The following is a 13,015-nucleotide window of genomic DNA, read 5'->3' as shown; positions in this document are numbered from 1 at the left end:
CTGGCTCTAGACCATCTGTCCACACACCAGCACTCCCTTCAAAAGCTCTGCTTTCCAGAGGTTAGGAGCTCACGAAATTTGCAGTCTAAAGGGACTTGCAACCCCATCACATTGCTTAGTAGAAAAAATAGTCAGCTGTGGACTTACCTATTCAGATGGCAAAGTATGCACTGACAGAGGTCTGTGGCTGCAAAACTCTTCAGCTTGACTCTCTTTGGTCTTTCGCCAGGCAAGAGGCATCCTGTCAATATCGGTGGAATTACAACAGCATAGAACATGTGCAATGGCTTTCCATGGACAAGGGGGTAGGGCTGGCCACAAAGACCATTCCGGGAATAACAAATATGTCCAAAACATAATCTGGAGCTGAAAGCAGGTGGGGAGACAAAAGTCCTCATGAATTCAAATTGAATTTAGCTACTAGCTTTGTCTGTTAATAAGAAGTGATGCACACATAAATGTCTTAAAACTTCCTCTTTTTTGAATCTGGTTTCAAGAATATGTGCTGCTTTGGAGATGTGAGAGGTGAATGTTATTTTGACATTACATTTTTCATGTTTAACACAAAGCCACAGTGAATTTCATTATTTGTTATTGGTAGAGTCCTAGGAGTCAGGCATTGCAGCTGGCTCCATCATACTGACACAAGTGTTTGGGCAGACACGTAGTGACTCAGATCACAGAACAGATGAGAACTTTTTATGAAATTCCTTTGGTGTCTTAGTTTCCAAGTAGATCTTCTCCCAAGTCTGACACAGCTGGTCAAATGCCAGACCTGACACACATGGGAGGTGGTGAGAAAAAGTGACTAGTGGCAGAAGTCAGACTACGGACTGGCAGTGACGCTTTTCTTCGGAGCATCTTTCCCACATTGATATCAGCTCATAACAGTTGTGGAATCACATGCTAAATGTCAGGCAGAAAGCAGCAGATTTCACTAAATAGGCATGTGAAACCCAGGCTAAATGGGAGACATAGCACATAGCTGATAACTGCATAGCAGTCTCCAAGGAATGTCTTCTATATGACTTGAAAAAAAGTCTTTTAAAAAAAAATTAGTAGAAAATAAAATTTAGAAAGTAGCAATCTTACAATATATATAAAATATGCAACTTCACACCTGAAATTTTGCATAGACTATTACAAACACATAATGAAAATATTGTGAAATGACAAAAGTGAAACACAAAAGTTTAATTTATCCTTTCTTAAAAGTGCCTGTAATTCTGACCAAATCTTTGCTCTCTGTTCATGTTTGCCAATAGTTACTGTATTCACGGGGAATAAAGGAATACACTTTGCTGCATTTCACATCATAGACATGTTTTGAAAGTCTAAGCGCTTCATCCCAACAAGACCAGACAAGTAGTATCAGAAAAAAGTAGACCACAGAAATCCCAAGATTTGAGCATTTATACATAACAATGAAGAAGATCAAAGTAAGAGCGGCAGGGAGTGATGCTTGATGCTGCAGAGCTAAAGTACAAAGGGAGATACCCAGCATGTTCCCTCTCCAAACCAGAATTCCCATTGTCGCATGTAGCTGCAGGCGTAGGGAAAAGACGGGGGTTTTTCGGGTAAGAGCGGTTCAACTACAGTGCTTCTGGTTTTTATTTTTAACGTTTGGTTTCACATGTATTTTTAACACTAGCAGGGGAAATGGAATACATTCTGCGTTTCAGATGAGTGATATCTGGGGACTTCACAGTGAGCAGCGCCCGACTAGGGCAGGCAGAGCTGTGGTGTTCCCCTGCCAGGCATGGGCAGAGCCCCTGCTGAGGAAGGGGTAAGCGAGAGCTGGTTTGTTGCAAAAGACCTTGCACCAGCCTTTAAGAAACTCCAGGGAGAGGAACTTTCCCCCTCCAAGAAAGCAGGCGTCTCTCCTGGGCAGCCAGGACCCTTTGCCGGGGAGGATCTGACACCCAACCCTCCTGGGTTTCACCATACAGACCAGCTCTTCTTCCCAAAAGGCAGCGCAGGAAGGAAGCGAGGCCCTCACCCCTGCCCAGGCTTACCCAACAGCTCTGAGGTCAGAGCACTCCCTGGAAATCACTTTCTATTTCTGCCCAAAGGCTGAATTGCTTGTACTACACATTTGGGCAAATACCACCTGGAATCCAGGTCAGCCCACCGAGGTGGCACGTGGAGTCCTGAGCTTCTGACAAAAAAATGGTTCACTTTAAGAGAAGGGATTGGAAAACATCTTGGCCAAGATCAGTCTTAGGAGTTGGGGTACTTTCCTGTAAAGTGGCAAATCTGGGTTCATAATCCCTTTAGATAGGGAAGGGATATGATTCAACATCTCCCACATCCTGGTTTAGCAATCTAAACAAAAAGCACCACACCATTGAATTGGCCATCTGAAGGAAAAATCTAGCTGGACCTCAACCACTTGAATACTCTGGTGATGGGATCAAAGTCCTTATAGCCAGCCTGGCCCCCAGGATACTTACTTTTGCTTCAATAACAGCAGTGTGGAAAGAGTGAACACTACAGACCCAGCAAAACCTATTAATCCTATTATAGTATGCTGGCATGTAATTAGAAAGGGCTTCCACTATAGTAAGTAGGTTCTCTGTCACAAATTCAGTTTAGAACAATAAAGGAGTGTGCTAAAACTCACCCAGTACTAGTGCATTTTGGTTTCCTAGTTAACCATCTCTCAAGAAAAATTTCCAACACATAAACTACTAATGAAATGTTATCTCCCTAAAGGAACATACTGAAGCCTTGCATCTGATTCTGGCAATGGAGTTACAATACTTTTATCAGTGGCCCTGATAAGGAGTGCTACCACACTACAGCATATGTAAAAGTTAGCCCTCCAGCTGGACAGTCTACATGCCTCATTATCCTCAGATGGGATATAAATTACAGCTACCCACACTCAGCTATATTTCCGTGTTCTAAGCTCAGATGTAGAAATAAAGCTCTCCAAAGCATGAGAAGTACTCTCTTGCATCATTTTGCATACAGTGGCAAAAATAACCACTGATACCACCCAACTTCTGTTCTCCGTGCAGAAATAAACTGCTGCTATCCAGGAAAAAATACATAAATATTAAGTGATTTGGGTTATGTGAAGGTAATTTACAATGTCATGGAAAGGCAACCACCAGGAAAAGTAGAACAAGGATGCATGACCAAATGTCACAGCTGAACAAGACAATAGTCTGATAAAGAGATTATGGGCACCAAAAAACTAGCCATGAATGAGGGTGAACACATTTAAATCTACAGGTGTCTCATTGAGCAACACGTCAAACTTTTATATAAGAGTGAAATAGATCCCATGGTTACTGAACTGGACAAGTGTGATTACTTTATGGATAAACATTGACACCCCTTTGGTTTCCTTTGGCACTGAGCAAGCTCCTCAAAGAGACAGCTTGCCTTTTGAATGCTTTGTAAAACACAATCTACATCCAACATTCTATGTTAAAAAGAGCAAACAATAAAGGTAAACATTTATACCATTCCATACCTCCTATATACTCAGGCTCTTCACTGTGTTCTCTTTTCAGCTTCATCATCTTCCTGGTGACTGAAAAACATCCCTCTTCTCCTTTGTTCCTTTGTCATGCAATTTCTTTCAATTTTCATCTTTCACGCTTAGAAGAGAGCTCAAAGGGAACCAAGAAGTTCCTTAAACACAAGTGGAATTTACAGTCAATTTATTTTTAAAGGGGGACAGAGATTTTTTTATGGAAGCACAGCCCAACAGTAACTTCAAACACAAAACTCACAAAATGGGATCCTTGTCAAAACAGGGTGTTGACATAGTGGGTGATGATCACAAACAAGCCAAATATAGTTAACGTGCAGGTATCATGCTTGTGAAAGACAAAAAGCTGCTGGGGTATTTCTAACTCAGCCAGTTCTCTGCTCTGGTGCCTCATGCAGCCCTGCGAGGAGGCATCAACCACCACATCAGGCACACTGTGCTGTGGTGGAGACAAAGCAAGAGCTACCCTCCTTCCATGGGTAAAGTTTGTGGAATTGTTTCCTGATGCCATTTATCAGTGCAGCCTCAGCAGCAAAGTGCTCCTAGTGCAAATCTAGGTTCGCTGACAAGCATTACAATATTCCCATTCTGGAGTTCAAATGCCTGCAATTGTTTTGATTTGAAGAAGATGTGTCTATTTAAAGTGACCTGTAGCATTCAGATATTCCCCAAGGCAGTTATCTCCAGAGCCTCTTTCATCTAGGACTGCATACCTGCCAGCCTGGAAGTTGACTAGAGAAGACCATGGCATGATTTATCCTCTCAAGATTAAGTAGATAAAGCTGAAAATCAGAACATAATTTAAAGCTAACTAAAAATTTTTCCTCTAAACTTCTGATGATGGAAATTCATGGTATTTGCATATGAAACAATCAAGAAAAAAAAATCAAGTCTATTACTACACAGCCTAGTCTTGTTTAAAAATTATGCAAGTCTGCCTTTAGGGAAGAAAAATGAGCAATACCCAGAGTTTTCACCAAAAAATCCCCAAACAGCTCTACAGTTGCCTGGCAAACAACCAACAGAGGACCAAAGAACTTGCAAAGCCACAAAAGCAAAGGGCCGTTAGTCAAGTGCACAGGCACTCTTCGGTGACTTGCAGCTTCTCAAAGCAATGTTTGCTTATAAGAAATGTGAACACAGTATATTAATGACCTGTTCAACCTGTTCACTTCAAATAAAGCACAGGGCAGCTTGGTTTAACACTCACACATTCAAGTTCTTAGTGGAGCCAGTGGTGACCATTTATTTGAAAATGCATGGGCAACAAAAAAACTCCAGTTTTTGAAGCTTGGGATTTTTGATGGAGACTGTTGAAGAAGATACTATCAATGCTTTGTACCATGAAAACTCCAGAAAATGTAGAGGAGAGGCACGTAAACATTTACAGACCCTGTAATGTCAGTGAACGCTCAATATAAAGATTCTTAAATGAATCGAGGTCTAGAATAGGTGAGTTGTTCAGACACACACCTGATGGCTGACAGAAGAGAGGTGACAAGCTTTTACCATGATGGCTCTGCAGTCTTGAATTCTTCAGTGGCAGTAGCATTTCCATGCTGGTGTCACCCACCTCTCCTGGAAAGAGCCTCCTGTCTGCAAATCTCCCAGGTTATCAGGAGCAAAAGTGGCGTGGGCTTGCTTGCTGGCAGAGCAATCCTAGAAGAAACATTCTGGAATGGGTCTGTGAGTTGCTATACTGATCCTAGAAAACAGACTTTGACACATGGGATGATTCTGGATCGGCTCCCTGGCTATAAACTCACCCTCGACTGTAATTGGGAGTAATCTTCATGTGTCTGAGAGGATTTTTTACAACATTCAGAACTGGCCCCTCTGCTCCCACAGAACTGTATAGCAGCAATGTCCATTGCTCAGACAGGAGAAAAAGTCGGATAAACACTGAGAATTTCTGAAATCCCACCTTAGGAAGGTTTTGTATGTCAGGATGCAGCCACCTGCTTTATAGTATAAATGACAAGTAAAAAAGAATTAACCTGTACAGTGAAATGAAGAATAGCAATAAAAGGATTCACGAACAGTAAACTGCAGTATTACAAAGATGCTATGCAGGAAATCAATTAATCTGTATCCAGAAAGTATACCTTAGAGTCTCAGTAATACTAGTCATGCATTATAAAGTACCAACAGGTAAATCTTCCGACCTGTAGCTAACTCATGAGCAAGTGCCGTTTGTTCAGAGCTTGCTACATTTTGAACAACACGGCTGCTGATGAATCGGTGTTGCTCACTGTAGTCCAGTGCGGATTAATTAACCCACTTTAAGCCCTCCCCCTTTAAACATTATTATAGATAGACCAGCACAAAGTATTTCTATTATGTGCAGTCCCAATTAAGAAAGTGGTTTTCCATAAGAAACTGCCTAGAGTAACGGCAGAAGTATTTTAATGCTATTGTGTAAATTTGAGCTTCAACTTCCCTTGAATGCTACACTTTGTCCTAGATTATTAAACTGAGTTTCTAAGGCATTAATGAGCAACTTCCACTGGAGCATGTAAGTATACTTTGTACTTCTGAAAAGTCACACGGACAATCATTTTTGTAAAAGAGTAAACAAAACCCCAAAATACAAAGGGAAACAATAATAACTGAAGGCTTAGAAGCTTTTAGATGAGGAACAACAGTTGAAAACTGCTTTTATTTTACTCTGAAGATATAACTGCACACATCAACAAGGCTGATCCCCGTACAACAGTGATCAGCAAAGAACAGGTTCTCTGGAAATTGCTAAGGAACAGATATTTCCATGACACAATGTGAAAAGGACATAAAATAAGGTTAAAATTACCTCATAAAACAAGGTTACAAAATTAAAAATTACAGAGCTACAAACACGACTAACTTACAGAATGCCCGCTGAAAATATATTATTCTACGTAGTCTTCTACCAAGTTTTGGCAATTTTAGGAATAGTCGGTATTTTCATTTGGGTCAGGTAAAGGAAGAGTTTGGCTGTCTGCAGCGAACAGCCTGCGAGCCGCCTGGCAGTGGAAGGAAATGCCTCTCCTAGACATGTACATGTGCTACCACGCATGGAGAGAGAGGGAGGCAGCAGTTCCCATCCCTGCTGTATCTGCCCCTGATGGTTATCAGAAGGCAAGCACTGGGCTTGTCTGGAGCAACTGAGCTCATCTGATCTGGCTGTTTGAATCCGTTGGCACCTTGCAATCAATCTTTTATTTTGATACTAGTCAAACATTCCGTTAGTGGTACGCATTATTCTTATGCCTAACGCCACAGACTTGGTAAAGGACAGGTAACGTTACAGAAGATGGCTTCCCTCTGCCACGCTCCGGGAACTGGGCAGAGGTGGATTGCTGCTGTTGAAAATTGCTCTCTCACACTTGCGTTTCAGCACTAACATATCTCCGCTGGGCAAAACTACTGCAGCTGCCTTTCTGTTACCATCAGAATGGGTCTTTAAATAAAAACACAGCGGTACCCTGCTTCTTTCCTGAGGCTCTCTATCCAGGCTGTTCTTAGAAGGAGAATTAGCAGCATCTGTTCTTTTTGTAAATGGGAGAGTCCAAATGAGGACACCCAAGATGTATCATCTCTCTGACATCTCTCTTATGCCCCATGTTCTGTCCTCCCCACTCTGCACTCTCTTGTCAAGACCTCTCGAAGCAGAATCAGGTCTTTCTCTAGTCTTCCTTACATGAGAAAACGGCACTGATTTCATGAAACAGTCCGTTTGGCCAAAATCAGTTCAAGATATTCCAAAAGCTCAGTGTCAGCATGCCTTGCACGGTTTGACTCAGTCCACACTCTCTACATGCTTGAGCCAAAGGGGCACACTTGCCCAGAGGGTGGAGAGTCCCTCCGCAGAAAGGTTAAAATTCCTGCCACACCTCCGAGGCCGGCAGAAAGAGATAAGGCGGCAGATAACGGGGAACGGCGTGGCATTTCCAGCGGCCACCCTACTGTCAGAGCTGATGGAGCTGGCTTTGGTCCATCCCCTGTGAGTTTAAAGCGATGTGTTTCATCCCACCCGTAGGCAGTTCACAGGGAGAGAAGTAACTCAGGAGTTACGTGCCCAGCAGCTGAACAGGCGGGTTTAGTTTCACACAGATAAACAATAACAATAGCTGAAATATAGAGATAAATATACATAACACAAAATTTAGAAAGCTGTAAGACTGTAAAATATTAAAATATATTAAGACATATGAAAATACACGAGGTGTGTAGGTGCATAGGTATGTAGGTATGTAGGATTTCCGAGACTTTCTGCGCAGCTGGAGCTGGCAGGCGCAGAGGCTCCGACCCCGGCCCAGGTGAGGCGGTGGGGGGGTGGGTTTGCCCTGCCCTCGGGGAGCCCCGGTGCAGGAGCACGATGACTTCATGCCCCCCCCCCCCCCCCCCCCCCCCCCGTTTCACAATCCCGCCGCGCTCGGACGGGACGAACGCTGTGTCAAGCCCGACGTGCACACCCCCATGTTCTCATGCCGGATTTTCCCGGGCCATGAATAATCTCGAAGCCCCCTCTCGATAAATACACGTTCAGGGATGCCCGGAGCTCATTCAACCCGCCAGCCGCGCCGAGGAGAAAAGGCCGGGGCCGCAGCCGAGAAGCCGCACCATGAAGTTTCCCCAGGGCTGCGACGGTGACCGTGAGCGCGCCGGGGGCCGCCGCCGGCCGCCCGCCCTCCGCGCCGCCGCCGCCGCCGCCCTGCCGCTGCTGCTGCTGCTGCTGCCGCCGCTGGCCGCCGCCGCCCCGCTGCCCGCCGCCGACTCCTCCGGGGAGGCCGAGCTGGAGGAGGCGGCGGTGCGGCGGGCGGCGCTGCCCGACTCCCTGCGGCTGGCCCAGCTGCTGCACGCCCGGGCGGCCCAGCTGCAGGAGGAGGTGGGTACGGGGGCGGCCCGGGGGCTCCCGCGGACGCACACCCGGCCCGGGGAGGCTGCCGCCTCCGGCCAAGGTGCGACGAAAGTTCTCGGTGTCTCTCCCCAGATGTGCGAGAAGTTCACCGTCTGCGAGAACAGCATTGAAATGCTCATCCAGAACAACCTCAACCTCCCCAAAGTGACAGAGCAAGATGGGTGTCTGCTCGCCGGCTTCGATGAGGCAAGGAACCGCTCTCCTTTCTGCTCTTAATCCTATATACCTCGGGCAATTTTTGCCTGCTCCAAAAAACTGCGGAAGCCGACCTAAAGAACTGTGCCGGCTCGAGCTGGCTTCAGCATGGCACAGACCTCCGCTCCCCCTATAAGCATCATCCGCCTACCTGCGCTGTACGCGCAATATTGCCACCGAGGGGCATTTCCGAGCTGTAAGTGACCTTTTCACCTTTCTCTCATTTCAGGATAAATGCTTGAGGAAAATCTCCAGCGGGCTTTATACCTTTGAGACATACCTTAAATACGTACAAGAAACTTTTACTAGTGAAAAGCAAAATGTCAAATCGCTGTGCTCCGGTACGGAGCACCTGGCACATACCATAAGACAGATGGTGAGTTTGTTTTAAATTCCCTCCGATAATGGTTATGGCTTAGCGCTGATGTGTAGGCAGAGAAATAGGGTGCTATGCAAAGTCGAACATCTCCCACTTTCACTTCTCAGCAGGAACAGGTGATGGTTCCTTATGCTCAGATACTTACCCTTACAACTTCCACGTTTTACATGGTTTTTTCTTTTCTTAAGAAACAACTCCTCTTCTTACTTTCTATTGTTATTTCTAATTTCCAAACCAACAATTAAATGTGTTTTAAGAACAAATATATTAATGCTATACTAGAAATAAGATCTCTCAGGGTGCTTGTTCCTAATTGTGGCACTGCGGTTCGGTCCAAGCTTTCTAGCATTGCAACCCCTGAGAAGTAGAAATAAGTAACTTTTTTTAAAAAAAAAAAAAAAGCCACATAAATAAAAGCAAATACATTTTTACAGTATTATTAATCTTTAAAACTCTCCAAAACAAACTTTTAAGCCAAGCTGTATAATATATTGAGACATCAGTAACTTAAAAATCAAGGAAGACAGTTTAATTCAGACCATAAGTTAATAACTTGACTAAATAAAAGGTGCTGCCTATTGGAAATGACACATTTTGCTTGTAATCATGAAAAATATCTTCCTTCTTTACAAATACCCAGTTCTCTTTTGAGTGGGTAAACTAAATGCTATTCGTTTCTGACAAATTCATTTTCTATGTTTTGGAGAGCTTTGGATGATGACACTTGAAAAATTCACTTCATTCCTGCAGTTCTTGCTCATGTTAATAACCCTTAACATGAATACTTCCTTTGTCATCAGGGAAACTATTTGCCAGGTGAGTAAGGACTGCAGAAATCTCAGAGCATTAGTTCCTTCAGGGTGTTTTTTGGCATCTGCAAAGCCCATTGTGTGTTTGCCGTACCCTTCCTAACGTATTTATTTATGTCCATCATTCTTTAAGTGAAAGGGAGCTGAACTGCTTTTTTCACGCTGTGCTAGCTAAGAAGAATAGTCCTGTCATAAGGCACCAACTGACTATTGGCTACAACTTGATATACTAGTTTGCCAAAAGTTCATTTCTTAACTGGGGGAGAGTAGCTTTTTTTGAAAAAATCAGTAGGACAGAGGTAATGGAACAGGCAGAATTAACACAGTGATCAAAAGCAAAACCTGTACTTGCAGAAACTAGAGGTTGAGAGAGAGAGAGAGAGGAGTCTTTATGTTCAGGTTGGAAATTTTTCTTTAAGGCAAGGAGAGCAAGGACAGAATCTGTCACTGGTGGTCAGATAGATCCATCAGCACAATGCCTGTCTGGATATCCAGATGCAAACCTTAAACCTTTACAGCACGCAGCAAGGAGCTGGATACACCAGGAACTGGGTGTGTGATGAGAATCCAATTCTGAGTAGTCTGGACAGAGAGAATATTCATATCTTGCTGAATTTCACAAAAAAAAAAAGTTCCAGAAGGAGGTGCACATGCTTTTGTGACTTGTTAAGAGGTAGGAGAGATCATAAACTCAGAATGAAGCAGATACTTTACTGTTAGACTTCTAGACCCCAAATCATCTAGAGCTGCTCCCATTTTCAGAAGTCACTTCACGGGACAAGTTCTTAAAAGGCATTAGTGTGACGGGTGCCCAGCGCTGTCAGTCAGCAGTAGGTACATAGCTCCTTTTACTCATCTTGCTGTTAAGATCCCACATATCAGTGAAAGCTGGTGACAGTCTCCCACGTGCCTAAATGCCTGGAAAGTAATAAGTAAGCAGCTAAACAGGTTTGACATCTTTGGAAACTTTTAATGCACTACAAAATATGAGAGTACTCCGATGTCATCTAATTAACTTCTGACTCAGGATGTAGCAGCCGGTACAGGTTAGGACGAATCATGTTCAGCAGCTTTCCCAACTAACCACGCAGTCAGCAGATAGCAGGAGAGGTGCATCGATCTTCTCGGTGCAGTGGCGCCAGCTGTTGCATTCAAACCAGAAAAAAAATCGTATAGATCAGACGAGCCCCTTTGATTCTTCTGCAGCAATCGTAGCAGGTATCAGGGCACCTCAAACCCCGCTGCAGAAGCGGGGCCGTAGGGAAGCGCAGGTCCCAGGGAGCTCCGTCAGCAGCAGCGCAGAACAGGTGGATACGCTGCTGATCAGGAGTGTGTTCTACACATAAACTGATGCTCTCCAACAAGCTCGGCTACAGTGTTTTAACTGGGGCACCTCAATATTCTCTATTTCACAGGTGATAAACCCCAGTGAAGTGATCATCCCAGACTCAGCTACCCAGGAATCCCTCCACGCAAAGCTGAAGTCCAATAAGACCTGGATAGAGAAAATCACCACCCACCTCATCCTCCGAGATTTTACTTCATTTATGGAGAAAACCGTGAGGGCCGTCCGCTATTTGAAAAATACCAGGAGTTTCAGTGTCTGAATGTTTTAATTCAGGCACAATCCTTTGTTACAAATCTGTCAGGTGGCAGACGACAGTGTTGTTCTGTTTTAAGAACCAGAAATAGTAACAATGGTTTGCATTTTTATAGATATATATTCTTATTTCCATCTAGGAACCTATTTATTATATTTAAAATATTTGTTTTGAATGTTTCCTATTTATATGTTCAATATTTAGAAATAATTTAAACAAATTACCTGTTTTATTTCCTTTCTAATGTTATTCTTCAGAATATGAACTTATTTAATATGTATTCATAAAAAACCCCAACATTTTCAGAAGCCAGAAAAACTGTTGTTTAACTTATGCTTTTAAAATATTTAAGATGGTATTTATGACTTATTTATATTTTTTAAACAAATAAAAGCTGATTTAAAAAACGTTTAACCTGTTTGAACTTCAAATAGGACTAAGGAACTCTGAAATATCCAATTTTTAATACTAGCAATTATCAACATAACCACTTTCAAGAATTTAAATTTTACCTGTATAATTACGTCAGTTATCTACATAGCGCATACATACACACATACACAGACAGCTTGATCAACATATAATTCTTAAAATGGGATAGAAAGGAACCAGATGCACTGAACATGGCTCTTCAGAATGAATACGATAAAGCATCATTGCTCTTGAGAAACAAATGAACAATGAGTCCCCTATATTTAATAAAGACTCTGTAAAATTGTAATTGCTTTTAAGCAGATGCTAACAAGTCAAACAGTCTTTTGAATGAATAAAATGGTAAGATACAACATTGTCATCTGATTAGCCTTATTGCTGTCATCCAAGGGAGTTTTCCAAGTTCCATTAAACCTCTCCCACCTCCCCCAAGAAGCAGAAAAAAAAAAAACCCCAAACCCCTGAAGTTCTTTCTTGAAGTGATATAAATCAACGTATTGCTGCTAAGGTGACAATGACTGTTGACGATCTAATCCATTTCTCTTTTGTCACTTATATTCCACTAGCATGGACAAGCCACATAATATGAATGCAAATTCTTGAATACTGTAGAGAGAAAAGAAAAAAACCCAACACATCCTTAAGCCCAGGTACCAAACCGCTGACACGTTCCTCAGCTGCATCATCTCCTTGACTGTGGCTGTGCAGTTACCTTGCATACCCAAACTCAGAGGAATTTCCAGCACCCATGAGGGATGCAAGCGGAAGGAGCGCCTCAAGCTTTGTCCCTACAAGAGCTGGAACATTAATTACCTTTGAGCGGCACGGTGGTAGAGATGAAAGGCAAGCCCTGGAATGTGGGTAAGGATGTCAGTAAATTCTCCTCTTCCTCTAAGCAATCTGATCATCTGCAAGGCATTCTGCTGCTGGGGATGCCAAAACAGTGACCAGTCCACCCAGAGCCTGCATCTCAGATGCTCAAAACAACGTAAGCACAGCTTTGCCCAATATGGTAAAACCAACATCTTGAGTTGTGCAACATCTTAAGAAGGAATGAGGAGGCCTCAAGGTGGTCGCTTTCCAGATGCCTGTGGTGAATGGGGTTTTTCTCACAACACATAAGATACTGCTTTAGCTGTCCTGGCATGTGCTCTAGGAGACATTAGGAAGGCCTGGTCTGACATTTTCAGAGAC

General features: G+C 43.3%; 1 protein-coding gene across 1 annotated transcript; it reads left to right on the top strand.

Annotated features, from left to right (window-relative positions):
- Positions 1–8,108: 8,108 nt before the first annotated feature.
- IL6 (interleukin 6) lies at positions 8,109–11,455 on the top strand. Its single transcript, XM_064441813.1, has 4 exons — positions 8,109–8,372; positions 8,478–8,591; positions 8,830–8,976; positions 11,204–11,455. The coding sequence occupies exons 1-4, from the start codon at positions 8,109–8,111 to the stop codon at positions 11,393–11,395; spliced, it is 717 nt and encodes a 238-aa protein (XP_064297883.1). The 3' UTR covers positions 11,396–11,455.
- The last annotated feature ends 1,560 nt before the right edge of the window (positions 11,456–13,015 follow it).

The sequence above is a fragment of the Phalacrocorax carbo genome, chromosome 2 (assembly GCF_963921805.1).
Source record: "Phalacrocorax carbo chromosome 2, bPhaCar2.1, whole genome shotgun sequence".
In the NCBI taxonomy this organism is placed as follows: Eukaryota; Metazoa; Chordata; class Aves; order Suliformes; family Phalacrocoracidae; genus Phalacrocorax; species Phalacrocorax carbo.
The sequence above is the reverse complement of the archived record's forward strand: the minus strand, read 5'-3'. Positions and strand labels throughout refer to the sequence as shown.

Coding starts and splice junctions, on each gene's coding strand:
- IL6 (XM_064441813.1), top strand. CDS start 8,109: ATGAAGTTTCCCCAGGGCTGCGACGGTGACCGTGAGCGCGCCGGGGGC. Junction 8,373..8,477: donor CGGCCCAGCTGCAGGAGGAG/GTGGGTACGGGG, acceptor GTCTCTCCCCAG/ATGTGCGAGAAGTTCACCGT. Junction 8,592..8,829: donor TGCTCGCCGGCTTCGATGAG/GCAAGGAACCGC, acceptor CTCTCATTTCAG/GATAAATGCTTGAGGAAAAT.